This window comes from Vigna umbellata, chromosome 2, assembly GCF_029865625.1.
Source record: "Vigna umbellata cultivar VRB3 chromosome 2, Vumbellata_1.0, whole genome shotgun sequence".
Lineage (NCBI taxonomy): Eukaryota > Viridiplantae > Streptophyta > Magnoliopsida > Fabales > Fabaceae > Vigna > Vigna umbellata.
In genome coordinates, this window is record NC_142166.1 from 16,848,025 (window position 1) to 16,875,984 (window position 27,960).

Genomic DNA, 27,960 nt, shown 5'->3' on the forward strand with positions numbered 1-27,960 from the left:
TTACTAATGTTCAAGAACGAATGGTCATACTATTACACAAATATACTTAAGTTTTATTTTAAAATACCAAGGAAAGGATATCCTTGGGGGAACGCCTGTACACAAGTTGTACTAGACGAAGACGCTCGTCCTCAACATAAATTATTTCCAAACGAAAGAATTCAGTTCTAAACAAGTCCCCTATAAGAACCGAACGGTCAAAGACCATTTAGTAACGAACACATATTATCTTGGGGAAATCTCATACTTAGAAATCATTTATCTCAATTCATTTGTCAACATCTATTTTCATAAAATCAAACACCCATACCATAGTAAAAAAATCATACTTCATATAGTCAAAACATATCAACAATCATATTTCATATTAATTCATCAAATCAACGAACGTACATGCAATTCAAACAACATACAAATTAAATTAAATAAACTTCCCTTACCTCTAATATGACCAAATGCTCAACTCGTGTAGAATAGCTACCCACCAGAAATATTAGAATCTTACGGTTCACTCTTTATGAAACTAAACCAAACAAAAAGACTAGAAATGACTCAGAACGAGATTTTGAACTCATGCAACCAGAATTTGGTTTGCATGTTCCAGAAAAACGCACGACTTAAAGACTGGACCAACATTTGCTTCGCATTTTTGATTATGTGATTCTTAGTTTTTGGATTATGGGAAAGTACATAATGGGAAACTTTCATTGCCGAATCACCTATTATCGATAGATAACCTTATTTGGAACAATCACATTGCTATGTTTTTCTATGATGCTTGATTTTTCATTCAACAAAAGAATAATCTTGTTTCCTTGTATGGTTTGAAACAGTGAGATAATGCAAGAGTATTGCAGCAAGATGGGCTGATTTGTCACAGAAAATTCTGAAGCTTGTGTTGATGAGCTTGGAGGATGGGTTTGACACCCTCTTTTGTTGCATTAACATTATCGCTCCTTAATGTATTGATTGCTTCTTTGATAGCACCTGCAGGGAGGCATAGCCACCAGAAAAAAGGAAAAGACAGATACATAAACTTTTTTCATAAAAACACTTGTAATTATATGCTCCAAAATATTAATTACATTAATATATTAAAACACCATAAAGGATAAATGAAACTTAAATCCTGTATCAAAAAGAGAAAGTAATAATTATCTGTAAATTAAAGACTAAAAATGAAAATAAAATAATTTTGTAAAACCAGAAAAGAAAATGTTTTATTTTAAAAAAAGTTTAACAACACATAGATACATAATAAATAAAAAAATATAAAATTAGACCATAATAAATAAAAAATATTATCAACATTAAATAAGTTAATTGAAAAGAAAAAAAATAGGGTGGCCAAGGCCACCCAAGCTGTAACATGAGCACCCAGCAGTTCTGACCCATGTTATATTTTAAAAAGTATACCATACACTAAAATAAAATTAATTGATAAAACATGAAATAATCTTTAAATCATATAGCATTGAATTCTCAAACTAACAGTTGAATTAATAATATTCAATATTTATAGAAGATATAAAGTTAAGCTAACTCTTTTTTATTAAGTTAACCTCCTTCCTTTTGTATTCATTACTAAAATTAAAAATGGGTGCCACTTGGATGCTGAATCCATCTCTGGTTTAGAGTAGAGTAGCAGTAATGACACAGATCTTCAATTTTTCACCACACAATTAAGAGAGAAGAAAGTATACGCGCCCAAGCATAAGAGAAGAACCAATGTATTTACATAGTAAACTAAAAGTATGTTGCTCTTCTAGAGCATACATCATTCTAAGCATGGGAAAAGCAGAAAAAAAAAAATCCGACTGTACCGTACTCGAGAAAACTGAACTGTGGAAGAATCGAAGAAATAAGAAGCATCCTCTAACCCATTAAAAAAAATGACATGAGTAGCGCAAGTTGGGTGAAAATTGGATAATTGAATCCCCGAGCTAATGACGAGAATAATAAAACCTGAGCCAAAGCCATATCATCTGAAGCATGCAATAAGTGAATCATGACAGAGGCGCCAATACTCTTTGTAGGGCATGGACGTCCATGGCGTTGGTGAAGGTTGAAGGGTGCCCCGCATAGATGGTATTCTGGTCAATGAGGGAGGAAAAAGAAGAAATACAAAAAACGAAATGAGAAAAAAAAAGTATTATTAAATAAACCTAAAAAAAAATCAGAGAAACAGGATCGTGAAATCAATAAAACCATCAGAGAACTTGGCACCAGGATATCACACCTTTGCCCAATAAGGATTCCATAAGCCACTGTGGAGATGGATGACCCAGAAACTCCCAAAAATACAGTTTTGTAGTGAGGCAAGATAACTTTCCCTGAAATTTAATCAATTCAAGTACATAATGTTAGTCCATGCAAAAGTACGCATATAATACAAATTGTCGCCACTCCCAGGACACAACTATCAAAATCACGAAGAACAGTCTGATGCAAAGGTGAAATATCAATCAAGTTTTTAAATATATTCCTTAAAAATGTTTTAAAATGTCAGGATCCATGATGTATTGTTTTAATCTTGATATGCAACAAGGAAGTAGCGAAATTACGATAACAAAACAAAAGACATTGCTGCCAGATTTACACATCACAGATAGTTCACAATATATATCTAAATTCTTCAAGTAAAAGCCCCAGAAAATAATAAAGAAAGTTTACACTTTTTTTAATTAAAAAAAAAACGCTACAGTACACATTGACCGCATGATATCACATATTCAATTTCCCTATTGATCAACATAAATACATATCTTGACAACCGAATAGAAGCATCAGTCCGAACCCACAATAGCTTCAGGCCTCACCTATGCTCAAGTAGTTGCTGTGGAGAACTGAAACTAGAATACTAGATTTTTCTCTATTGAAATCCTTGGGTAAGGTCATTTCATCCGTAAAATCAATACTTGGTGCAGAAACGGTACTATTACTCTGACAACCGATAATTTCAAGCCATATTCCAGAAGGGAATCTTCCTCGCCTCACCAACCAAAGAAATATCTTAGTATAAGGGGTAGTATGAATAATCGAAATAGTTACTTCAATCAGTAGACAGATAAGGTTAATGGTTGTGTCCACGATACTAAAGAATATATAGAAAACGGAAGTAGTTGGTAAAAGAAGTAAAAGTGGCGTAAATAATAGAGATCCAACAATATGTTGCTTCACTGTATAATCAAAGCTATCCAACCTCCGCCTCAGAGGATTCCATTTTCGACCCCTACAAATGTAGCAACCAACTTCATGAAAATATGGAAGGAAGAGGAAGTATGTATGCAAAAGAATTGTGTATCTATAACAGTTATTCTTCAAAACGGATAATGAATCAGAGTTATAGAGATGTGGAGCAAATATTATGGCTTAGTAAGTACTAGGAACTCTTATGATCTCAACTTTTCTGATGTCGGAAGTCATCTACAAATTTAGTAAACTTTCATTGCCCATGCTTTCAGATATACACGTAATAGCAAACATAAGACAGATAGTCTACGTATAATACTATAATTCTCCACAAGAAAAAGGAAACTTTTCACTAATAATATCACTTCACTAGTCTCTATTTATTGAGTATATGCCTCCTGAAATCGTTTCAAAATATTATCAATTGCAAACAAAGACCCCTTCTGCTAATATCTTAATGAATTGTTAAAACTAACTACTTAGTTAAATTTATAAAACAAATAGCAAATTACGATATTCAATACTCATTAAAATCACTTCCTTACTCATGGCAATAATAAAAAAATATACCCGAAATTGTTACCTGAAAAGCCGCCACAAGGCTGCCAATGCCTGTATCTGTGATGAATATATAAGTGAAATGAACCAATGTAGAGTTGAAACATGAAGAGTTGCAAGAGCAATCATGTCTATGATCAAAGCGGCAGGTACAGTAAATCCACAAAGGATTCCTAAAACAGAAAGCCCTTGAATAATATAATTAAAGACGAAACCCACAAAGATCCAGAGTGTTGACCATATCTGGACTGCATTCAAAGAAACCATGCCAAGTACTCCAGCCAGCTCAGCATTCAATTTGAATCCTGCAGGGTTTCCCATTAACCACACACATCCAGAGCGCAAAAACGTTGAAAATCCATGCATGAAATTCAAAACTGAAAGGCAAATTGGTTCTCTGTGATATAAAAATGTCCAGCCAACCAAGTTTCCAAGGAGAATATCAACAACCAAAGTTGACCACATAGAATGCCTATGCATTGCAGCTTTCTCTACATATTCAACACATGACTCAGACCTTGAACACAAAAGAACCGTATTAAACATGGAGAAAACATAAAATCAAGAACAAAAGTTATATAAGTTTAAGAATAGTAAATAATTGCCTTAGAATATAAACATATAATTTATTAGATAAATTAACTTATATTTATCAGAAGATGGCCCCGTGAAAAGGACCAAGATAAACTATGAAAAAATAGTTAAGAGGTACACAAATTTTGTGTGGTAAGGTTTTCAATTTCAACAATAAAATTTGTTTCAGACTAAACCATATCATTTTAGGCTTAAGAGGTACACCAAAAGTAGGTTTTTACTGGTAAGGTTCAGTTTGGTACATCTTATTAAGCTTTAAGACTTAAGTACAAACTAAAACATTTTTCACAATTCATGAAATTCAAAAATGGGACCAAACAATGAGTTTCTAAAGAAATACAGAAACCAAAACACTGTTCCAGGATAGGTTCAGTTTCAAACCATAGTTCCTAGGTGAGGTTCAGTTTCAAACCATAGTTCCTAGGTGAGGTTCAGTTTCAAACCATAGTTCCTAGGTGTGGTTCAGCTAATAAATACCTTGCAAAATATTTTAATACACTCAAAAAGATACTATTCAATGGCAAGAATAATTTAAAACAAAATCAATATCTAACAATGGAAATATTTGGTTAAGATATTTCCCTATCATATCTCCCTATTTAATATAAAAATAAATAAATCATATCTTGAACTTAATCAACTCATATATCCAGTGTTGTTAAAATTGCAAGTAAAATCAGAAACTCGGACGATGTGAGTTTGGACCACCAAGCAAGCTAACACGGAGGACGGAATGGAAGCGGCACAGACCAAAGCGAGTATGCAAGGAGGTCACTGAATCAAAGGATCGTGGGTTGTGTTGGTCCTTTTTGTTCCTATGATATTAGGGTTTGATGGCCCATTTTCAATAAGAAAAATTGGCCAACCCAACCCAAGAAAAACCTTACCTTTAGACTGCTAAGGTTACATTTCAATATCAGAACCAAAGGAGGAGACCTACATGAGGCTCAGGCTTCACGAGTGATGACCATTGTCGACACCACAGTCCCTGTGGCTCACCACCCTCGTAGTCATTAGCGCTTGCTGACCTCAATCCCTTGTGCTAATCGTCGTTGTTAAAGTCACAAGCCATCCCAACCATCACAGCCGTCAGCACTTTCTGCCCTTGCAGTCGCCAACGCTTGCTGCCTGCCCTTGCGATCAGCTATGCTTAAACTCTGTTCCACTTTTTGTTTAGCTCCTTGCCTTTGTTCCTTTTGTTGTTTCACTTGCCTTGGTTGCTCTGCTGGGAGCTCAGATTTATATAGAATTTGAAGGGAAAAAATGGCATCAAGTGGTTTAGGTGAAGCTCCTATAAGAGTTAGTGGGATTGGTGTAAGGACTGACCCTGCAACAATGTTATTCCCTTTAGTGTAGCAAAAAGTGAAGAGCTCAAGAGGATGCTTGAGTTGGTTGCCAAACACGGTGCTGAATTTAAGTCACCATCATACCATGAGATTAAGGTGATATATTTGAAGTAACAGGTTGAAAAGGACAATCTGATCTTGGAAGAACATAAACTATTTTGGAAGAAAAATGGATGCATAAAGATGGACAGATAGAAGGAGAAAAACTATAGTTAGTTTTTTGGTAAATAGTCCAAAGGGACTGTCTTTTCAAAGCCTATTGACGCTTCTGATATATGCAATACAGCTGAAAAAATTTATAGGATGATGGATGGTGTTGAGGAGGTTGGGGAAGAGAATGTGATCCAAATTGTAACCAAGCAACAAATTACAAGGCAGCTGGAGAATTGTTAATGCAAAAGAGACCAAAGTTATATTGGACACCTTGTACAGCCCACCACTTTGATTTAATGTGGAAGATTTTGAGAAGAAATACAACTCCATCATGAGACAATAGTCCATGGTAAAAAAATCACAATCTACATCTATTCAAGAACAAGTCTTATTTTCGTACAAATCTACTTAAGATGCATGCCAATACTCATTTTGAAACTTCCTATTTGACTTTGGGATGCTTGAATGAAAATGAAGAATCACTTAATAGGATGTCCACATCAAAGAAGTGGCAATCTAGTCAATTTGTAAAGACTAGAGATGGAGGGTTTGTGGAAAAATTGATATTAAGGGATTTCGCAAAAATATTTTGAATTGCATGAGGGATGTTCTTCCCCTAATTAAGGTGTTGTGCATGGTGGATTCAAATGAAAAACTAGTCATGGAATTTATTTATGAAGAAATGGATATTGCTAACAGAAGATACAAAGTCTTTTCAACGAAGTTAGTAAAAGGTAATAATATCTAATTACCCTTCACTTATATTTGATTTTCTAATTTATATTTTTAGAATTATAGACTTCGTTTTAGAGGTTAATTTACTTATTTTTATCTTATTTAGCTATACTCCCCTTTGGGAAATCATTGCTCAAAAATGGGACAACCATCTGCATTTTCCATTGCATGCTACAGGCTATTTACCTTAATGCCATGTTGCACTATGATGTCGAGTTTAAAGATGATTATGAGGTGAAACGTGGAATGTATGACTGATTGGATAGGTTGGTGGAAGACATTGATGAGTTTACTAAGATTGATGCTCAAATTGAGAGTATCAAGAGCAAATCTGGATTTTTTTGGTAGTTCGATAACTCAACATGCACTAAAAACCAAATCTCCGTCACAATGATGGGGAATCATACGGTGATGAACATCCGGAATTTCAAAGGTATGCAATTGGAGTATTGAGTTTGACTTGTAGTTCATTCGGTTGAGTATAATTGGAGAACATTTTAAAGTGTAAGAATTTAAATTTATGAAATTGATTTTATAATTATTTTTTAGAGACCAGTAGGATGTGTTAATTTTATTCCACACCAAGAAAAGAAGTCGTGTACAGCAAAAGACCATGAATGATGTGGTGTTTGAGATGACTAATTGAAGATTGAAGAAGGATGTTAGGAAAACAAAAGACTATTTACATTGATGATCTTGCTCCTCATGATGATTGCACTATGGAGAAAAATGAAGAAAATTCAAGTTTGGATGCTTCAGATGAAGACATATTAGTTGAAGTAGGAGAAGATGAAGAAGCTAGTAGAGGTGGTGGTGTTGCACGGATGGATGATTTAGAGGTTCCTGCAATTGTTGATAATGAAGGTCATGGAGAAGAGGACATCAATGAAAATGAAGATCATGTGGAGGAGGAGGATGATTATTCTGTGTTTAATATAAAAGATTTGCCTGGAAAGTTTGCACTAAAAATGTATGAATTTATTAGCTGTTTTATGCATGACCATTTTATGAATTATGAATCTATTTGTGGTTGCATTGTGTATTGAACCTCACTACTTAAGACTTACTATCATGTATATTATTTTTAAAGATGCACCTATTTATGAATAAAAATTTTCATATACTAGTAACTCTTACTAGTCAAGTTATAACTCTCAAGTTATGATTTTTTACCCCCTTTTTTATCCCCTTACGATCGAGTTTTAAAACATTGTATATCTCTAACATTCTCCCTCAGGCTAGAGAGTATGAGAAGCTTGTTACAAATGTCATCAACACCCTTGAGAGACTTAGTAAACATGTTAGTCAATTGCTTGCCAAAGTTGACAAACTAAATAATGCCAAAGCTAGTAAATATTTTTTGGACATGTCTCTCTCTATCAAAGCAACAATTAATTTTCAATATGGTCCATCCTTTCGAATCATATCTTTAACATTCCCTCAAGTTGAAACATATGTACATATACAAGTGAAGCTTGTTAAAAACGGTTAAAGGACATGAGGACTGTCGAAGAGAAAAATTGGATAGTTGACACAAGGTTGCCAAAAAGAAAAAATTGCTCAAATAAAGCAACGGCTGCTGCAATGGAAAAATATCAGAGACATGGCATTTCCCAAAAAGCAAATATGTTCAGAGAACTCCACAGTTGCCGAAAAGAAAAAACTGTTCATAGAATATACAGTTAGTAGGAAAGACAAACTGCACAGAGAACAAGGCAGTTTGATAGACTTCTTTGGTCAAGAAGTCTATCTATCACTCAAAAGAGCACACACACATAGAATACTGGACAAAACAACACTGTATATTATTCTTGTAATCCAGACTACACTGTACAGTACCCAACTCTCAAGGGAGCACTTTCCCTCCCTAGGAACAACCTCTTGTCAACACAATGAATATCCAAAAGCTCCCCTAACACAAGACCTCCCTACCTTCTTATAAAGGCCTCCCAACCAACTAACAACTAATTCCCAATCTATTTCCTTTTATTCTGCACACATTATATCCTATAACATTATATCATATCATTACACCCAGCAGCAAAACAACCTTGTCCTCAAGGTTAGAACCATGAAACTTGATCTCATAGGTCATCTTCATCAACATGTTATCATATGAAGGGAGACCACTGGCTACTGCTTGCAAATTTAGATCTGGAGGCTTGAGTGGTGGTCGACATGAGAATGGTTTTTGCATACCAAATTCTGAACCCAGTAATTTGGAATCCCAAAATTCCAATGTCATTGATTGTTGCTTGGCTGCATCTCCACCTTCAACTCTCTTTGTTGTTGCATCCCCTTCCTCCTCCATCATACTATATTTTTCTCTTCCAAATCTCCCTTCTATTTTTGGTTTTTTCTTCCCTACAGAGAGTGTGATTCTTCATTGCTGGCCTTTCTCCCACAATTAAAGCACTTTGTGAATCTCTAATCAAGTCCTTTAGATCCTATTGTGGCAACCAATTGTGAATGTTAGATTGCAGCCCTGCAAAGAAAAATCCATGCAATTGATCTTCTGGTGTTTTACTTGCTTGTGACACCAATATCTTGAATTCTTGGATGAATTTTTCCCACTCCCAGAACAAGTTACTGCTGCCAAACTCTCAAGTAAAACTCTCCGTGCATTTTCCCCTAAGAATGCCAATATCTTTATGGATATAAAGAATATCCATATCCCATAAACCATCATGTTACGTATTATTACTAGGCAGCACATCAATAGCATAATAAAATTCACCCTTATTGTTTTTTCCCACTTCAAAATCTGGAATGTAATCTTCCACCCTTTCTTGTTTAATTGTTGCCCATTTTCCAGCAATGGCACTCTGTTTTCTACCCCAAAACTTTTCAAAAGTGGTGCTGCATTCTCTGCCCCTGCAACTCCTATAGAGGCCTTTTGGAAGATCTTCCCAAGAAAGGTTCTTGGATTTTTGTTGCCAGGTCTTGAACCCTTGGACTGCATTTTCTTCCATGGTATTGACTGTTGGGTGTACATTTATTGATCCTTTGATGTTCTGAACTTCAAAAACATCTGTTGCCCTCATTGTTTGACCCTGGATGCCATTCCCGTCAATTGTGGACTACTCCACTCCTCCAACCCACGGGAAAAGTGGTTCTTCATCTGGTTTACTACCCTGTGGATATCTCTCTTCCTTTTTCTCTTCATCATTAGCCAAGTACTCTCCTTCAGAGAATTTCTTGCCTTTCTTGATGTTTTGCAGACTGTTTTTCACATCATCCTTACCTGTTTTTCCCTCTTTCTTTCCTTTAATGACAGATTTCTCACTTCTTTCTGAACTCCTGTCCTGGTTCCAAGTTCTTCTTCCAAGAATTTTGTTGATTTCTTTAAGTTCTTGGCGCATCCCTCTCATCTTGGCCTTCAATTCCTCCATCGTCGTCTCCATCGAGTCAAACCACCCTTCCAGCGCATTCATTTGCCCATCCATCCTCCCTTCCTGCGCGTTTAGTTTTCCCTCCATCTTGCTCCACAACCTTTGATCAGGTCAGACCAATTTGATAGACTTCTTTGGCCAAGAAGTCTATCTATCACTCAAAACAGCAAACACACACAGAATACTGAACAAAACAACACTGTATATTATTCTTGTAATCCAGAGTACATTGTACAGCACCCAACTCTCAAGGGAGCACTCTCCCTCCACAAGAACAACCTCCTGTCAACACAATGAATATCCAAAAGCTCCCCTAACACAAGACCTCCTTGCCTTCTTATTAAGGCCCCCCAACCAACTAATAACTAATTCCAAATCTATTTCCTTTTATTCTGCACACATTATATCCTATCACAGTTGTTGGAAATCAAAAAATGCTAAGAGGGCATAATGACTTTCAGATGGGGGAAAAATAGTCATCCATAACAAGGCAATGCCAGTGGTGACGATGCTGGCCGGGAAAAGCTCTCAAAGAAAAACAAAACTCACCCAAAAAGTTGGCGCCGAACAGTAATGTTGGTTGGAAAAACCTCGATGGAAAAAGAAACCAGCCAGAATAATGTCCAGTATAAATAGTATTTGCCAGAAAAATGTTGGTGGTAAACAGTAGCAATGACCAAAAAAGACTCACCAGAATGTCACAAGTGACGAACTGTGACAACAGCAAGAAACTGTGTGTTCAATGTGAGAGGTGACAGTATGCAAAAGAGTGTAAACTAGAAATCATACATGATTTCTAAAATATTTACTGATGAGTAGCAAGTCGATATGGAAAGCATGGATTTGGGTTCACTTCTCGTTAGCCTCAGAATACCACGATGAAAAAATTAATAACAAAACAGGTCACAAAAGATGATACTGCTCTGGTAACACAGAAGTATAATGAATTTTATGTGATGGGTACACACAAGTATATTTATTTATAATGTGTAATAGATACAATGATAAGAAACAAAATCCTTTTAGGTGAAGACACATTAATTGTTTTACATTATAATTCAGACCAACTCCCTCATACAAGAGCCCTTTGGGTTTAAAGCATGGTCACACACAAACACCTCAGAAACTCTAGATCACTTAATCACAGAACCTTGATATCATAACATTGACCGATAGGTACTCCTAAAAGCTAGCTCAAGAGAGGAAGATTGGTCAAGGCTTATAAGGAATACTCTGGCCATATTCCCAATCAATGTAAGACATCTTACCAAAAGATAAATACAATATCCAAAGCAAAACAAACTACAAGCTGCAAAAACTCCTATATTATATACGCAATTGAAGCATAATAGAAATCCTGCACGTGAATGTATTGGGTTTGAAATATTAAGGGAGAGGAAGGGGAACCCAAGTAGAACAGGGGAAGGAATTAACTGGAGGGAGGAAATAGAATGGCTATGCTCAAGTAGTAAGTATCGAACGATTCAGATACACACAAAATAATGTGATTCTCAAAAGCGATGATACGAATCACATGAAGAATTGCTTTTGCTCTAGTATCGTCATCAAATCACAATTCGTTCTTCGAATTACATTAATCCCGTTTTGGATTGGGAATTGTGGCTTGAACCGCACCTCCATAAATTTGGGTTTTTGGGTTGGGTTGTCCAATTTGGTTTGTAAAAACCCTAATTTGGTTTACAAACCAACCACCATTGGTTTGTAAATCCTTAATTTCTTTTTGGTTTCTCAACTCTCACCTCTCACCTCTCACCTCTTATTCGTTGGAGCCAATGAACAAGGAAAAAGTGTCTTCGCCATCGTTTTGAGGAAGAGAAGATTTCCACATAAGTGAGTTGAGTCGGTCGAGTTCTGGATTGCTTTTTGCCAGGATCCACTTCTGCTTCATTCGTTGTCGCAAGAGGGGAGTGAGTGGCAAGCGAGGCACTAGAAGCGACAATGGTAGAGGGAGGAGGAGGAAGAGGAGCCATCGGCAGAGGAGGCTCCCACGGGAGTTCTCTTGGTGGGGGATTTGAATGTCGTGGTGACCATCAGAGAAACAGGAAATTGAAATGCAGAATTCTAGGTTTGTGAAAATTCAAATTTCATTCATTGAGGCATTGTTGTTATTCACACAGTACCATGCTATATAATAATAAAACATGTATATTTAAGGTAAAAATATATATAATAAATCAATTTAATAAATGCATTTTGCATATTTATGTATCTTATATATTTAAGTATATTTTAGATTTTTTAATGCTTATGAATCCTACAATTCACGATTCAAAATTTAAGCTCTCTGATACGAAATACGATTGGCGATTCAACTACCATGCTTTTCACTGATGTGGATATGGGCCACCATTGGCACACCAATAACACATTTTATTAAAATGTATATTTTGTATAATGTGTTCTGTTCTGTAAGTTAAATATGTTATTAAATGCTTTTAGGCTTATGTTTCTTATTTATTTATCATGAATTTGCACTGTCAAGTGCCTTGTGAAATAAATATGTATGTTTAACTATTAATCATAGACCACATGATTCATGAATAGGAAAAAAGCCCACCCCCTACATTTACAATTTGAACCTTGATTCAGCTACCATAGTCAAGACACCTAAAAGTACTAATATCAATATTATATGTTATGTTATTCCAATCCCATACCCCATCAGATTGTATTCACAATAGATTGAGTTCACATGATTTAATCTAACCTCCAAAATTATGTGATAACAGTAAGGAAACAAAGGGTGAGCCTTGGATAACTATAAGGTTTCCACATCATGGCCAGGATATTATGGCTTCAAATCCTTGAAACAGCCTACTGAGACTACACACCTCTATCCTCCCCAAACCCCTCTTGGTGGAGCCTTATGCCCGTTTTGTACTGTAAAGAAACCGAAATGAAACATGATAAAATTTTACCAGTTTAGATGGGTTTGGTTCCGTTAACACCCCCCACTAAAACTTGTCTTCTATGGAAACTAATTTACAATGACTTTGTCAAATATTAAAGCCAGACATATCCAAAATTTGAAACCCACCACCAATCACACAAAGTGATATAGTTTACCTAAAATTTAATATTACCTGAGGGCATTCTTCTGAAGAACGATTGGCCAATATAATATCTGACAGCGGATTTGCATATTTATCCAAGCAGTTTTCTTGAATACATTTGCTGATGTCACATACATCCATGGTTCGGATTCATTATTAAAATGCGTTTGGAAAAACTGGAGAACAATATAAAGCATGGTGGAGAACGAAGCCAAAAACTTGGAAAACAGATGCCCTATGACAACAAGCCTGAAAAGTAACGGAATAAATCATTAGATCTTGAAGAAAAAAGTGAGCCAAAGATGAGGCATCAGTAGTTAAAGTGTGTACACAGGAAATATCGAGAGCCGGCTTGAGGATCTTGGGACCAGGTGTGTCTCAAAAGTTCTTTTAGCAGCAACTGTGCAATTAATTGCCAGAATAACTGTATCCTGGGGTGAAAATTCAAAAAGGCAGGTTAACAAGAAGAAAAAAACCTGTATACCCAAAAATGAATAAGGTAAACTCATTACCAAATCAATGAATTGCTGCTTATTATGAAGCTTCTCGACCCACTTAGGATGTTTAACAGAAACTTTAGCTTGCTCATTCGACGAACTCAAATGACATAATGAGAAATGATGAGCACCATAAGCAGGTGTTTCATAAATTATGACCTACAAGTAGTTGAATATCATATATATCTGTTTGAGATTGCGGTAAAAGTCTTCAGAAAGCGCTAGTACTTGCAGAAAGGCAAGAAGAAGAAATAATGACTTACATACATGAACATCATATTGTGATAGAATTTGCCCATTCCAATGAATGTGGTCCAGATTCGGAAGCCTTTGCAGTCCTAGATCACTATGCTCAGGAGAATCAAATGTGAGCAGGACCCAGTTACTTTTTCCAAGAACATATTGTCTACTTTTCCTCAATGAACAATCTAACTGGAAGCAACGACAACTCCTACAGTAATTCTTTGTATCTGTACTTCCCTCTTCCAATGCATTGCCATACTCAGATAACTTCTTTTTGTCATACTCCATCTCATTCATCAAACTATTACTAGCAGTAGGGTCAGTGACAGACAGGCCAAGTACAGAGAACTTGGACTTATCCTCAAGAAATGAAGGCATTCTCCCACATGCATCATGAATGATCCCCTAGAGCAAGTAGAAGTTCTTTGTCAGTCATTCTTGTTACCCTAGACTATTCCAGAAACCACCAAAGACAACATGTAGGAAGGAGAGAATCATTACAAGGACTTAACAGTGGGATTTCTCTGACCACATTCATATTGTCAAAGAATGAAGATTTTAATAACTAACACAAACAAAGTACTTATGCACCATTTCAAGTATGATTTAATGCCTGTCCAGATCATTTTATTTTACCATTAAACTTTTTCATGGCTTTTCCACACATTTGTGAACATATTCCAATAAATTTTACACACATGAACCTAATATTTGGGTAAATATTAACCATAAAACTGATACCTAACTGAATATTCTAAGAGGAAAAATATTCATGTCCATTTAAACTTGAAACTCTTGTTACTTAAATAACGAACGGAAACCCAAAACTTCCTCTACAATTAATAGTTGTGACAGCATACAATCAATATATTCATTGCTGGTATTGTTATTCCACTTGTTGGCTCAGATTCCCAAACGGACATGTTAGTGTCAAAAAATTACAACACGACAACATCAATGACGTCATATATACACACGCACACACACAACGACAAACCAAACTGAATATTCTACGAGGAAAAATGCTCATGTCGAAACTCTTGCAGTAACTAGACAACTATAACAAAAAAGTAAACCCAAAATTTCCTCTGCAATTAATAGCTCTAACATACAACCAATACATTGATTGCTTCTATTGCAATTCAATTTAATTTACCAAAGAAACATGGACTCCAACACAGACACGACACTTACAAGGGACACGGCTAATATCCAAAATAGTGGACATGGCAAAAGCTGATATCATATATATGTGTATGCATGCATATATCTACGCACATGTATATGTGCATCCATGCATACATACATATATATAATCATGATAAATATCTCAATTGAAATTTAACATTAATATACTTCACACTTTCCTTATAAACATATTTGCTGCACTTTCCATATAATAACAGCCCTCACAATAGAATTCTAACTAAGAAACATGTGTCTTAGTAGCTAAAACAACTAGATAAGTTTGATAGAAACAAACCTCAAAAAATGTTATTAGTGTTGGAAGTCTCACATTGACTAGAGATAACGTCAATTAGGGTATACATGTGGATGCAAACCTTATCTTACAAATCAATTTTGTGGGATTGAGTTAGGTTTAAATTAACTTCTTAACATGGTATCAGAAGCATGTGTTAGAGCCTATCCTAGCGAGATTTGTGTTGTTGGGCATATCATTCCACCCATTATCAGATCGCTATCGGATCACCCATTAATGTCTAATTTCATGTACGAGATGTATAATTGTTAGGACCTGGCGAGTTTACGAGAGAAGAAGATATAGGAGGGAGAGAGAAGGGGACCGTACGGAAGAAGACAATGGCCGAACGGTTGAAAGGGAGGAGCTTGATGGCCGAACGACAAGGGGAAGAGAAAGAGAGCTGAGCGAGCGGGACAAGGACGAGCGTCCTGAGCGAGTGGAAGCAACAAGGGCTGAACGAGCAGAGCAAGGACGAGCGGCCTGAGCGAGGACGAGCGTCGAACTGACAACAGCGGGATATTATAGAAGGAAATATAATAAATAAGGATAGAGAAATATTCTTACCAGATAATTATAGTAAATACGCATAAATATAATAAATAAGGATAGATATATTCTTACCAGATAATTATAATAAATAGGCATAATGGCTATTATTCTCGACCCTTTTGGGAAAGAGTAATTAGTATTAATATAGGAGGAACCTAGGGTGAAGGATATGTTTTTGATTATAGAGTTTGTAAGAGAGATTATGCTCTCAAGTAACTGACGGAGAACCTGCTCCCAGTTATTGTTTACTTCGTGATCCAGTATTCTTATTTAATTAAAGAGGTTTATTCAGTATTTTCCATTGTCCATTGCCTGTGAGAGTGTGTGAAGAGAGCGTTCTAGTTACGTCCCATACTCAGGTACGTAACAATTGGTCCGACCTGCCGGATCATCATGGAGGGAAGAGTGAACGTCATTGAAGGAAGATTGGAGGTCATAGAAATTTCCATGGGAGGGCTGGAAGCAGCAGTCCAGGAACTGGTGAAGGTGATGGGAGAGCGAGGTCGACGACATGAGGGGAGCCTTGAAGGAAGTCAGGGTTCTGTCAACGGGAGAAAAAATGAGGAGGACGAGAGAGATGGCGGCGGCGTAGAGGGTGGACAACGTGAGGAGCAACCGTATTGGAGGAGAAGGGTGGACTTACCCATATTCGAAGGCAGTGATCCGTTGAATTGGATCTATAGAGCGGACAAATTCTTTGAACTACAAGGAGTGCCGGAGGAAGAAAAGCTGCGTCTAGCCTACATCAGCATGGAAGGAATCGCGGGGCACTGGTTCAGGTTTTGGAGGGAGAAGGCCAGCAACCGTTCGTGGGCCGGATTAAAGGAATCGTTGGTGATCAGGTTCGGAGGCAGAAACCGGGGAACGGTTTTTGAGAGACTGGCGGCCTGCAAACAGTCAGGAACCGTGGAAGAATACATCCAAGAATTTGAAGTGTTGGTCGGCCAAGCAGAAAAAATACCCGAGGCACAGCTGACGGGATATTTCATGGCAGGCTTGCAAGAGGGGATCCGTAATCAACTCAGGTTACTTGACCCGAGGGAATTGATGGACATAATGAGACTGGCAAAGGACGTGGAAGAGTTCCAAGGGGGCACAAAGGCTGAAGGAGGAATCATAAGCAAGGGCCAGATGTGGTGAAAACCGAGCGGTGCAGTAACAAGGATGGACCCCAGCAGGCTGAACCAGAACCGAACGGGAAACGCCGAGAGGGGGCGGACAGGAGGCAAGGAAGGAATCCCCAGGAGAGAAGGAGAACGTACGTTCTCAAACAATCAAGGCAGGAACGTGCGCGATTTACCGTACGCTGAATATGTCAAACGAAGGAGCCTCCGGATGCTGATACTGGCAGAAGACGAGGAATCATGTGGGGAAGAGGAAGCTGAGGCCGAACTAGATCACATGGAGCTATCAGCGTTCTCGGCAGGAGGGCTCACCCAGCCCAGAACGATGAAATTGCATGGGCAGATAGGGGCGAAACAGGTGCTGATTTTGATTGACAGTGGCGCCAGCCACAACTTCATAAGAAGGGAATTGGTAGAGGAATTGGCATTACCCGTAGTAGATACACCACCCTATAGGGTGAGTTTGGGAGATGGGCAGAGAAAGGAGACAAGGGGGTGTTGTGAAAGGGTAATGGTTCACCTGGGAGAGGCCGTAATCACAGAACGATTCCACCTGTTTGAACTGGGCGGGGTTGACATAATACTGGGGGTAGAATGGCTGGCTAAGCTGGGAGAAGTAACGTTAAACTGGGGCAACCTAACCATGGCGTTCGGTCAAGAAGGACGCATCGTGACCATTAAAGGAGATCCAACTTTAACTCGGAGATTAGTGGAACCCGAAGCATTGTTCAAAATGAAAGAAGTAGAGGCCTGGTTGCTGTTGTGGGAACTTGGGGAGACCGAAAGGGACGAGGAACGAAAACCGTACGGCCAGGGAGAAGAACCGTTCGGCCTGGATTTGACAAAGAAGCAGACGAGTGACATGAAGCGAGTTTTGGAGCAGCACGCGAGCGTATTTCACGAACCGAGCGGACTTCCGCCAGATAGGGGCATGGTTCATCAAATTCCCTTAAAAGAAGGGACGGATCCAGTGAATGTAAGGCCGTACCGTTACCCCCATGTGATGAAGGGGGAGATTGAGAAGCAGGTGGCAGAAATGTTAAAAACGGGCGTCATAAGGTCGAGCAACAGTCCATATTCGAGTCCCGTGATATTAGTAAAGAAGAAGGATGGTAGCTGGAGATTTTGTGTGGATTACAGGGCCCTTAACCGAGTCACGGTACCCGATAAATTCCCTATTCCCTTGATAGAGGAACTGCTGGACGAACTGAGAGGGGCCAAATATTTTTCCAAGGTGGATTTGAAGTCAGGGTACCACCAGATACGAATGGGAGAAGGAGACATAGAGAAAACGGCTTTCCGGACGCACCAGGGTTACTACGAGTTCCTGGTGATGCCGTTCGGCCTCACCAACGCACCAGCCACATTCCAGAGTGCAATGAACAGCCTGATGCAGCCTTACCTGCGGAAATTCGTACTGGTGTTCTTTGATGAAATATTGGTGTATAGCCGAACCTGGGAGGAGCACGTAGAGCAGGTGGGGACGGTGCTGGGGGAACTCGTGACCAACAGGTGGGTGGCCAACCGAAAGAAATGTGAGTTCGGCAAAACACAAATAGGCTATTTGGGTCATCGAATTTCCGCGAGGGGTGTAGAAATGGACGAAGACAAGATAAGGGCCGTGATGGACTGGGAGAAACCTAAGACGGTGAAGGCTTTGAGGGGATTTCTGGGACTGACAGGATACTATAGGAGGTTTGTGAAGGACTATGGGAAGATTGCCAAACCCTTGACCGACCTTCTTAAAAAGGGGCAGTTTGCATGGACGGAACAAGCAGAGGACGCTATGTCAAGGTTAAAGAAGGCAATCACTACGGCCCCAGTGCTGGCTCTACCTGATTTTGACCAATCTTTCCACATTGAGTGTGACGCATCGGGAAGAGGGATAGGAGCGGTACTCATGCAAGGAAAGCAACCCATAGCTTTCTTTAGTAAAGCGTTATCCGAGGGGTCACTGAGTAAATCTATATATGAGAAGGAATTAATGGCGCTAGTATTGGCCATACAACACTGGAGGCCCTACCTCTTGGGACAACGGTTTGTGGTTCACACCGATCAAAGGAGCTTGAAGTACCTTTTGGAGCAACGCATCACTCAGAATCAGCAGAATTGGATTGCAAAGCTTCTGGGGTATGACTTTGAGATCGTGTACAAGTCCGGTGTCACCAACAAAGTAGCAGACGCCCTATCACGGAGGGACGAGGATGACCCGCAGGAAGGAAAGGAATTGAGGGTGATAGCCCGACCTTACTGGCAAGACTTTGGGGAGATTCTGGAAGAAGTCGAGGCAGATGAAGAATTAAAGAAGGTGATAGAAGATTTGAGGAGAGACCCCAACTCCCATCCCTCGTTCACGCTGGAACACGAGAGGTTACACTATAAGGGGAGGCTTGTGCTGTCTGCCCGTTCGGCTTGGTACCCAAGTTAATAGCCGAGTTTCATACCACGCAAACAGGAGGACACTCAGGGGTATATCGGACGTATTGCAAGGTGGCGCAATCTCTCTATTGGATAGGAATGAAGAAAGCCGTGACCGACTTCGTGGCAAGCTGCTTGGTATGTCAGCAACATAAATATCTGTCATCATCTCCGCAAGGGTTGCTGCAACCTTTACCCATTCCCAACGCCATTTGGGAGGAGATAAGCATGGATTTTATTGTTAAGTTACCCAAGTCCCAAGGGTATGATGCGGTGCTAGTGGTGGTAGACCGTCTCAGCAAATATGGACATTTCATACCACTAAAACATCCCTATTCTGCTCGAACAGTAGTTGCAGTGTTTGTAAAGGAGATCGTACGGTTGCATGGAGTGCCAATATCTATCGTAAGTGACCGAGATCCACTGTTCCTGAGCAATTTCTGGAAGGAGTTGTTTAAATTACAAGGAACTCTCAACTGAAGATGAGCACCGCCTATCATCCTGAATCCGATGGACAGACGGAGGTCGTAAATAGAGTGTTGGAGGGTTATCTGCGATGTTTCTGCTCAGAACAACCAAAGGGATGGAGCTTAGTACTACCCTTGGCGGAATATTGGTATAACACCACCTATCAAGAGTCGGCCAAATGCACCCCATTTGAAACAGTATATGGAAGGTCTCCCCCCTCCCTGCACAGGTTCGTCCCGGGAGAAACCTTAGTGGAAGCTGTCGGCCAGGAGTTACAGACAAGAGATGAGGCACTCGTCCAGCTGAAGTTCCACCTAGCCAGGGCTCAGGAATTAATGGTAAGACAGACCGACAAGGCAAGGAGACCATCCCATGTAGAGGTGGGAGATTGGGTGTATCTCAAGATCAGACCCCACCGACAGACATCGATGTCGTCCCCACTACATTCGAAACTAGCCGCTCGGTATTTTGGACCCTTCCCGGTCATACAACAGATAGGTGAAGTGGCATTTAAGTTGCAACTATCGGAGGCCGCGCGAATACATCCGGTGTTCCATGTGTCGCAATTAAAGAAGGTCGTGGGGGAGAACAGGGTGGAGAAAGAGTTGCCCAAAGACTTGGAGATGGAGGGACCGTCTCCCCGGCCGGTCAGAGTTCTGGATAAAAGGCAGGTGCAACAGGGAGAGGACGAGCGCCAGGAATTGTTGATTGAATGGCAAGAGGGAGGACCGGACGGGGCAACATGGGAGGATGCCATAACCATCCGAGACCAATATCCAGACTTCAACCTTGAGGGCAAGGTTGATCTTCAGGAGGTGGGTAATGTTAGGACCTGGCGAGTTTACGAGAGAAGATATAGGAGGGAGAGAGAAGGGGACCGTACGGAAGAAGACAATGGCCGAACGGTTGAAAGGGAGGAGCTTGATGGCCGAACGACAAGGGGAAGAGAAAGAGAGCTGAGCGAGCGGGACGAGGACGAGCGTCCTGAGCGAGTGGAAGCAACAAGGGCTGAACGAGCAGAGCAAGGACGAGCGGCCTGAGCGAGGACGAGCGTCGAACTGACAACAGCGGGATATTATAGAAGGAAATATAATAAATAAGGATAGAGAAATATTCTTACCAGATAATTATAGTAAATACGCATAAATATAATAAATAAGGATAGATATATTCTTACCAGATAATTATAATAAATAGGCATAATGGCTATTATTCTCGACCCTTTTGGGAAAGAGTAATTAGTATTAATATAGGAGGAACCTAGGGTGAAGGATATGTTTTTGATTATAGAGTTTGTAAGAGAGATTATGCTCTCAAGTAACTGACGGAGAACCTGCTCCCAGTTATTGTTTACTTCGTGATCCAGTATTCTTATTTAATTAAAGAGGTTTATTCAGTATTTTCCATTGTCCATTGCCTGTGAGAGTGTGTGAAGAGAGCATTCTAGTTACGTCCCATACTCAGGTACGTAACAATAATACCTTGGTGTGAGGAGGTATGTTGGAAGTCCCACATCGACTAGAAATAAAGTCAATGAGTATATGTGTAAATACAAACTTCACTTTATAAATCAGTTTTGTGAGGTTGAATTAGACTTAAAAATCACTTCTTAACAATTAGTATTGCATTGTTTAAAGTAAAATTTGTTTTCTTTAATTTCTTTTTACTTTTGTACAATAATAGTGTCTATGAAGTGTTTAACCAATAATAGATGTCAGTTTACTGTTTGTATTCATACTCAGGCCGTTTCTAAGAGGTGTCCAAGATGTATGGAGGTGTCTAATCTGAAAAAATACTGTTTACTTCTGACACAATTGAGGAATGTTGGACACATGTTGAACCATGTTTTGAAGGAGTGTTTGACAATTGTCGTGTCCAAAAAGTGTGGGACATAACAAAACGCTATTTATAGAAGTGTTAGTGCTTCCTAGTGCCTTACTCTAACCTGTATGCAAGGAAAAGGAATTGTGAACTCAAATTCATTTTTGTACCTCAATGCTAGTAGTAGAACTAGAAAGCAAGCCTTCACTGTAAGTAAAGGCTACAATCACATCAAAGGATGATGGTGAACAGGTGACAAACCACCCAAACAAAATACTAGGGGATGATTCTTGGTTTGATATAAGTTCCTTTGGCCACCAAAGCCTACAATGTCTTTTCATCTTCCTCTTATGATCTTCACATAAACTGAGTTACTGTTCATGAAGTTCCTGCAATAGACAGAGACAAGAATGTGCTTACTTCAATAAAAATTTCAGATTAAAAAAGATGCAAATCAAAATTCAAATTAATAAAAACTATAAAATTTAGATGGAAGCATTTGTCATATTACATGCTATACTTACCCTTTTATACATTACAGAGGAATATTACACCTGGAATTACACCCTATGATATCAACAAGCACCCACCCAATGATTACTGTAATGCCCCTAATTTGAATTTCATAAAAACGTGTAAAAATTTAAACTTTTCACAATCATGAATAGAATCATTCTATTTTAATTAATCAGAAATCTATAAAAGAAAGTTCTTTCATATTCCACATCATAGTTATTTAATATTTACAACTCAGTGATTAAATATGAAAGTATACCTATAGAATAATTTAAAACCATGCATTTAATGTGCATGACACTTATAAATCTTCCCAAGTCTTTATCCCATCTCTCACTTTTCAAAATAATCTTCTACAACTGTATAGTCATTTGGATTCCTATCTGAGCTCCTGTATAACATACGTTATACGGTCATCGCACAGGCACACACAGACAAAACACACAATTGTATGGGTAAGTTAAGCATTCAATAAATTAAACACTTTAAGAAAACAAGATATACACGTACCAACAACTACATCAATATTAATCAACTCTTATCTATAGACACTATATATTTGGACTAATTAATTAGCAACCAACTCTCCAATTACATTACCATGATCGTACATTATTATACTAACTTTACATCACAAGCACTTTTATTAGAATACATCATACCATTAATCTTAATATACCCAACGTTCCATACTAAAATAATATTGGTTCAAACACAAGATTGAATTTAACAATAACAATAATTATAATGATTAAAAGAGTCTTTAAAACAAGTCTCCAGATCTGAAATTTCACAACAACATCCATGATCCACAGCAACCAGCTGTACCAATATGGATTGTAAAATGGCAAAATAAATTTACTAACACATTAACATCAATAACTCATACTTCAAACATCATTTAACAATCAAAACACATTTCCAATTCAACTACAATCATATAACAGTATCCACGAACCCAAAGAATCATTAAATAGTGTACACCGAAACCAAAACTGACAATTTGTTATCATAACAATACATGAATCCCAATATTTGCATATTCAGACGACCAATTACAGTTGAGTTTGTAGTCATCAAATCATTTCAATTACAAGTAACAAATTTTCCTTTAGAAATTTCTAGAGACTTAGCACAATAATAAGAACCATAAAATGTAATGTGTTTAATCACATGAATTATCACAATTTTATAGCATTGAAAACCTCAACCTTTCCCAAACAAATATTCCAACTCCATCTCAAAATTCACGTCCAAAACCTACTTAAAATACTTTATGTCACAGATAAACTCAATCAATACCAAACTTTCACTACACATATTTAATTCCTATGTTAATTTTCCCATACCAATTATTAATTAAAACCCAACCATAACAATAATCACAACAATAATTACAACATTCCCACCCTTAACATTTACCCAAAACTTACCTGCAATGGTCTAAATTCACCCATAGTAAAATTTACACACAATCCATACACTTATTCCAATTCATAATTTAGACTAATAATATCTAATTATCCATAATATAAAGTACAGTAACATATTGTTCAAGACAATCAAAACCATATTAGCAAATACTATAACTCGGTAACTTTCTTCGTAACTCACTACCAACATAATAACTTGTTATTTGACATCAACTACTAACCAAAAGTAATAATAATAATAAGTGTTATATAATATCCATACATAACTCTACACTAAACACCTATTTAAGTTCTCAATACTTCAAAGATAAGTATCAATTAAACATATAGTTGAATTTCACACATCTAGGTCCCATATAGATTTAACAATCAAAAATTTTCATTTTTTTTATACCTTATTTCCAGAAACCCAAGCATAATCAATCACAAACCAATAACCAGTTATCTGCACTGCTTAATAATACATACCAAAACTAAATCTTTACTTAATGAATATTTCATATTACAAATAACTATATATATATATATATATATATATATATATATATATATATATATATATATATATATATGTATGTATGTATGTATGTATATTATATATATCATAGTTTATTCTAAACCCTTATCCCAATTTTTCCTAAATTCTGAAATACTAGAATCTATGTCAGACACTTTAACTTGAACTTATTTACTACTTACTAAAACAGATTAAAAAAATATTCTATTGCCGATTACTTACAAGTTTAACTAATTTTAATTAAACTAATCATTTAAATAATAAAAAATTGCATCAGTACATACCTTCATTCTCACTTTAACACGTTTCACAACATATAATATTTAAATAACTTAACATTTCAATCCTGTACAATAATGACAGGCTAATTCACACGCTAATTCAGAATTCAATCATGACATCCTTACCTTAAGTTCATATTACATTGTTTTTTCAATCCGCATAGCAGTATTAGCTTCTGCAGTTGACCCAATTTCCAAATTTAACGATAATTTCAAATAATACTAAATTACCCTACACACATTACATCCTTATATTTAACTTTCTAAATTAGTACTTAAGCAACATCATCAAGTCTTCGAAAGTCTATAATTCATTCTCTCAAGTACCAAGAGGATTCTTCAACGTGCCAACCATTAATTTCATCCATATAACATAAACAATATAAATATTAAAGAGATTTAAACTTCTATCCAATCAGTTTAGTAATCCATTATCAACTTAAGAATAATGATATCCTAACAATCTGAACTCTCACATTAGTTCAAACAACATTGTGCCTCATTTTATTTTTATAAACTATATAACATCAATTGACAATCTACATGCATACTGCCACTATTAAGACACACACAACACCAAAATATATTCTCACGGTATTAGCTTAGTTTACAACCAATTATAATCACCCAAATCATCTCATAACAGCAAACATGTATTTCTGGTATCATTTGAATCACATATGACACTATTTCGATAATAAAATAAATTCTAAAACAATCGCCAATGTCAAACAGTTTGAGTTTATATTCCACGTGATGTATACCCACATGTCATTAATTGTTAGTATAAAAGAACTCTAATTAACTTAAACATAGTAACATGTAAAATCTTAACCCTTACAAGTTCCAAACAGCAAGGTACACCAAGTTTTCCCGTCATTACTAGACATTGTATTTATGGAGTATGCAGTTTAAGTTTTAAAGGACAACCATCCTAATTCTATTAGCTAAAACATGTATATAACGATTACAGTGATGCACTTAGGTCCCTTCAACTAGTAACAAACAGATTTTACATCACCGAACTCAACAAAACAAGTAATTTCTTCATCCAAGTTGTTGTTTCATATTTACACTAAGAACTAGTCTCACTCATGCAGAACAGAGTCACCAAACCCATTCACGCAACCCATATGCTCAAATAAAATAGCTATAGTTATAACACAACCAACCCAAAGCATCCCTTAGAACACCAAAATCCATTAACATACCATTGTGGAAGATTACACGGAAAAATAGCAAGAAAATCTAAACTAAAGCATTCAAGATTCCTACCACAATTCCAGTTCAGAAATGTTAAACACCACAAAGCATACATCAATTTTCCAGCCCATCTTTAATTAAACTATATATACCAACTTCTTGATTTATAAAATTGAAAACAGAACTCATTATATATTTGTTTCTACCAAACAACTATTTTGTTCTTCTTTCCTTTTAACAGAACCATACCCTTATAATATCTAATATTACAGTAACCATAGAAAAAGGTACGAATCAAGAAACAAATGCATAATCATATTTTCTACTCGCCAAAGAGTGAACAGAGAAGAACTCTCATTTTTCCTAACCCCAATACAACTCAAACATCAATTTAACATATTTCTCATAACCAATTCTTCAATACCTCTTCCCAGTCATATGAACATTTAATAACTCAATTCCCATCATATAATACTCGAGTGAACACAAATAAATAGAGAGAAGCATGCCATTCAACACACACAATTAAACAACTCCTCGTACCTTGATCCAAAGTCCTTACGGCGGTCTCTCAATTCACCAATTCATGCAATAACTCTACTCTTGGCAACTCCAAACCTTCGTTACTCACGGTTCTAGGGTTTAATCCGAGAAAGAGGAAAAACAAAATTGAAGAAGAAGAAGAAGAACTGGACTAAAAAGGGCTTTTGGTTCTAAAGAAGGAAAAAAAGAAAATAATTGAAGAAGAAGAAGATTGGGTGAGTTTCGCTCTCTCTGGTCTTCTCTCTTGTTTTTTTTTCGAAAACGCTCTCCCCGACCCATCTTAACAGCAGCCCTCTATATTTTATTTTGTTTATTGACGCATCCAAAAAGAAATACTAAGCTCTGACCAATTTAAACCTCATGATACTTTATTAATTTAATGTAAACCATACAAGCCTTCCAAGATTTCAACGGCATCAACAACCAAGTCTAACACATGGTACTAAAATTAAACCTTATCCCAAAGAAATTCTGATAACTAGTTTTCCTGGGTTTTACAATTACAGCTGAGGAAAATAAATCTATTCAACTCTGTAATCTTCAAAACAACTACGCCAATACAAATCCGAATAAAAGCCACTTCAAATGAAATGTACAGGACCTACACTTAAAACAATCCAAGCGCTATGCCCACATTTAATACAAAAAGGAAATGGCGAACTAAACCCTACCCCACAAACAAGCATTTAATTTAAACCCAACCAAAACAAAACAATTACAATCAAAATCAGTGGATTAAGCGCAGTTAAGGAATGAAAAATTGATAATGTGGAAAGGCAAAAGATCAAGAAAAGGAATGAGCTCTCACCCTCGTCGTCCCACTGACTTGCAATTTTGATAGGGGGAAATGGATTTCGAGGGCACGACTTGGAGCTCCTTGACTCGACTGAAGCTAGATTGAAACTGAATTGAAAGTATACTGAAACTACATTGAAGCAAATTACGAACCTAGCTGATTGATTGCCTTACGTAGATACAACCAATTTTTAATCCAGTAATTCAACAATTATAACTAAGGATGTTATTAAATTTCAATCAAACGCATATTATAGGCACAACAGTAGTTCAAAAACCAGACAATTGAATACAAGCACCCTAGTCTCACATCAATAAAAAGAGAAAAAAAATATAAAGTGAACCAGCGTATGAACCTGGTGCCATTCCAGCAGTACCAAAGTACAAATTATGGTTGCTTACTTGATGTGATAATCACCAATTATTTGTAACAATCACGAGCCAAACACCAAGTTGTACACAAGTTAAACTTATTTCTCGGTTTTCATTCCCTCTATTCTTCTTTCCAAAACCCTCTATATTTCTCTTCAAAATAAAACACAAACATAAGAACACGGAACAACCCTTTCAGAGACGCGACTTAGGGCTACATATTTTGAACACCGAATGAGCAAAGCAAAAGAAAATATCAAACAAAGAATAGGGTTCTAGAACGATGGTACCTCAGGTACAAACGTGAATGATTCCTCTCTGCCTGTGAGTGGGAGCTTCGTCATCTACTGGTCCACACAACCGCCGCTTCAGCTTCGTCTGCCCATGGTTCTGCGATCGAATCTGAAAGAGAAATGGAAGATGAACAATAGAAAGGGGAAATGAAAGAAATGAATGAGAATAGAAAATGAAAGAAGGAATAAAGGAAGAAGACGAACGAGGAGGACGATAGCTTTGAGAGGGACGAAGCTCTAGCAGTCTGAAATTTTGAGAGAGGAAGAGGTTTGGAGGGAAAGATGGTGAGTAAAAAAAATTGGGAGGATATGTTTACGCACAGATGGCTAGAAAAAATATTTTGGGAGAAAACTTTAGGG

General features: G+C 37.3%; 1 protein-coding gene and 1 pseudogene across 10 annotated transcripts; one reads left to right on the plus strand and one right to left on the minus strand.

The window, feature by feature from the left end:
• Positions 1-335: 335 nt before the first annotated feature.
• Positions 336-27,960, minus strand: LOC124832427 (N-acetylglucosaminyl-phosphatidylinositol biosynthetic protein gpi1). Of its 10 annotated transcripts, none has more exons than XR_015784174.1 (13): positions 27,805-27,821; positions 27,598-27,709; positions 26,949-27,460; positions 21,818-22,036; positions 13,809-14,189; positions 13,557-13,700; positions 13,375-13,475; positions 13,075-13,293; positions 3,776-4,267; positions 2,820-3,232; positions 2,240-2,333; positions 1,829-2,093; positions 336-987 (listed from the first exon to the last, which is right to left on the minus strand). XR_015784174.1 is itself a non-coding variant. In XM_088106300.1 (13 exons), exons 5-13 carry the CDS (start codon positions 21,986-21,988, stop codon positions 1,982-1,984), a joined length of 2,127 nt encoding a protein of 708 aa, XP_087962426.1. In that variant the 5' UTR covers positions 21,989-22,036; positions 26,949-27,059; positions 27,338-27,460; positions 27,598-27,709; positions 27,805-27,821; the 3' UTR covers positions 1,715-1,981. The 10 variants fall into 10 exon arrangements, 9 of the variants coding, with proteins under 9 accessions (XP_087962426.1, XP_087962424.1, XP_087962423.1 ...); XM_088106300.1 differs by lacking the exon at positions 336-987 and having other exon boundaries at positions 1,715-2,093; positions 26,949-27,059; positions 27,338-27,460; XM_088106298.1 differs by lacking the exon at positions 336-987 and having other exon boundaries at positions 1,715-2,093; positions 26,949-27,065; positions 27,338-27,460.
• Positions 6,499-12,264, plus strand: LOC148203522 (uncharacterized; annotated as a pseudogene).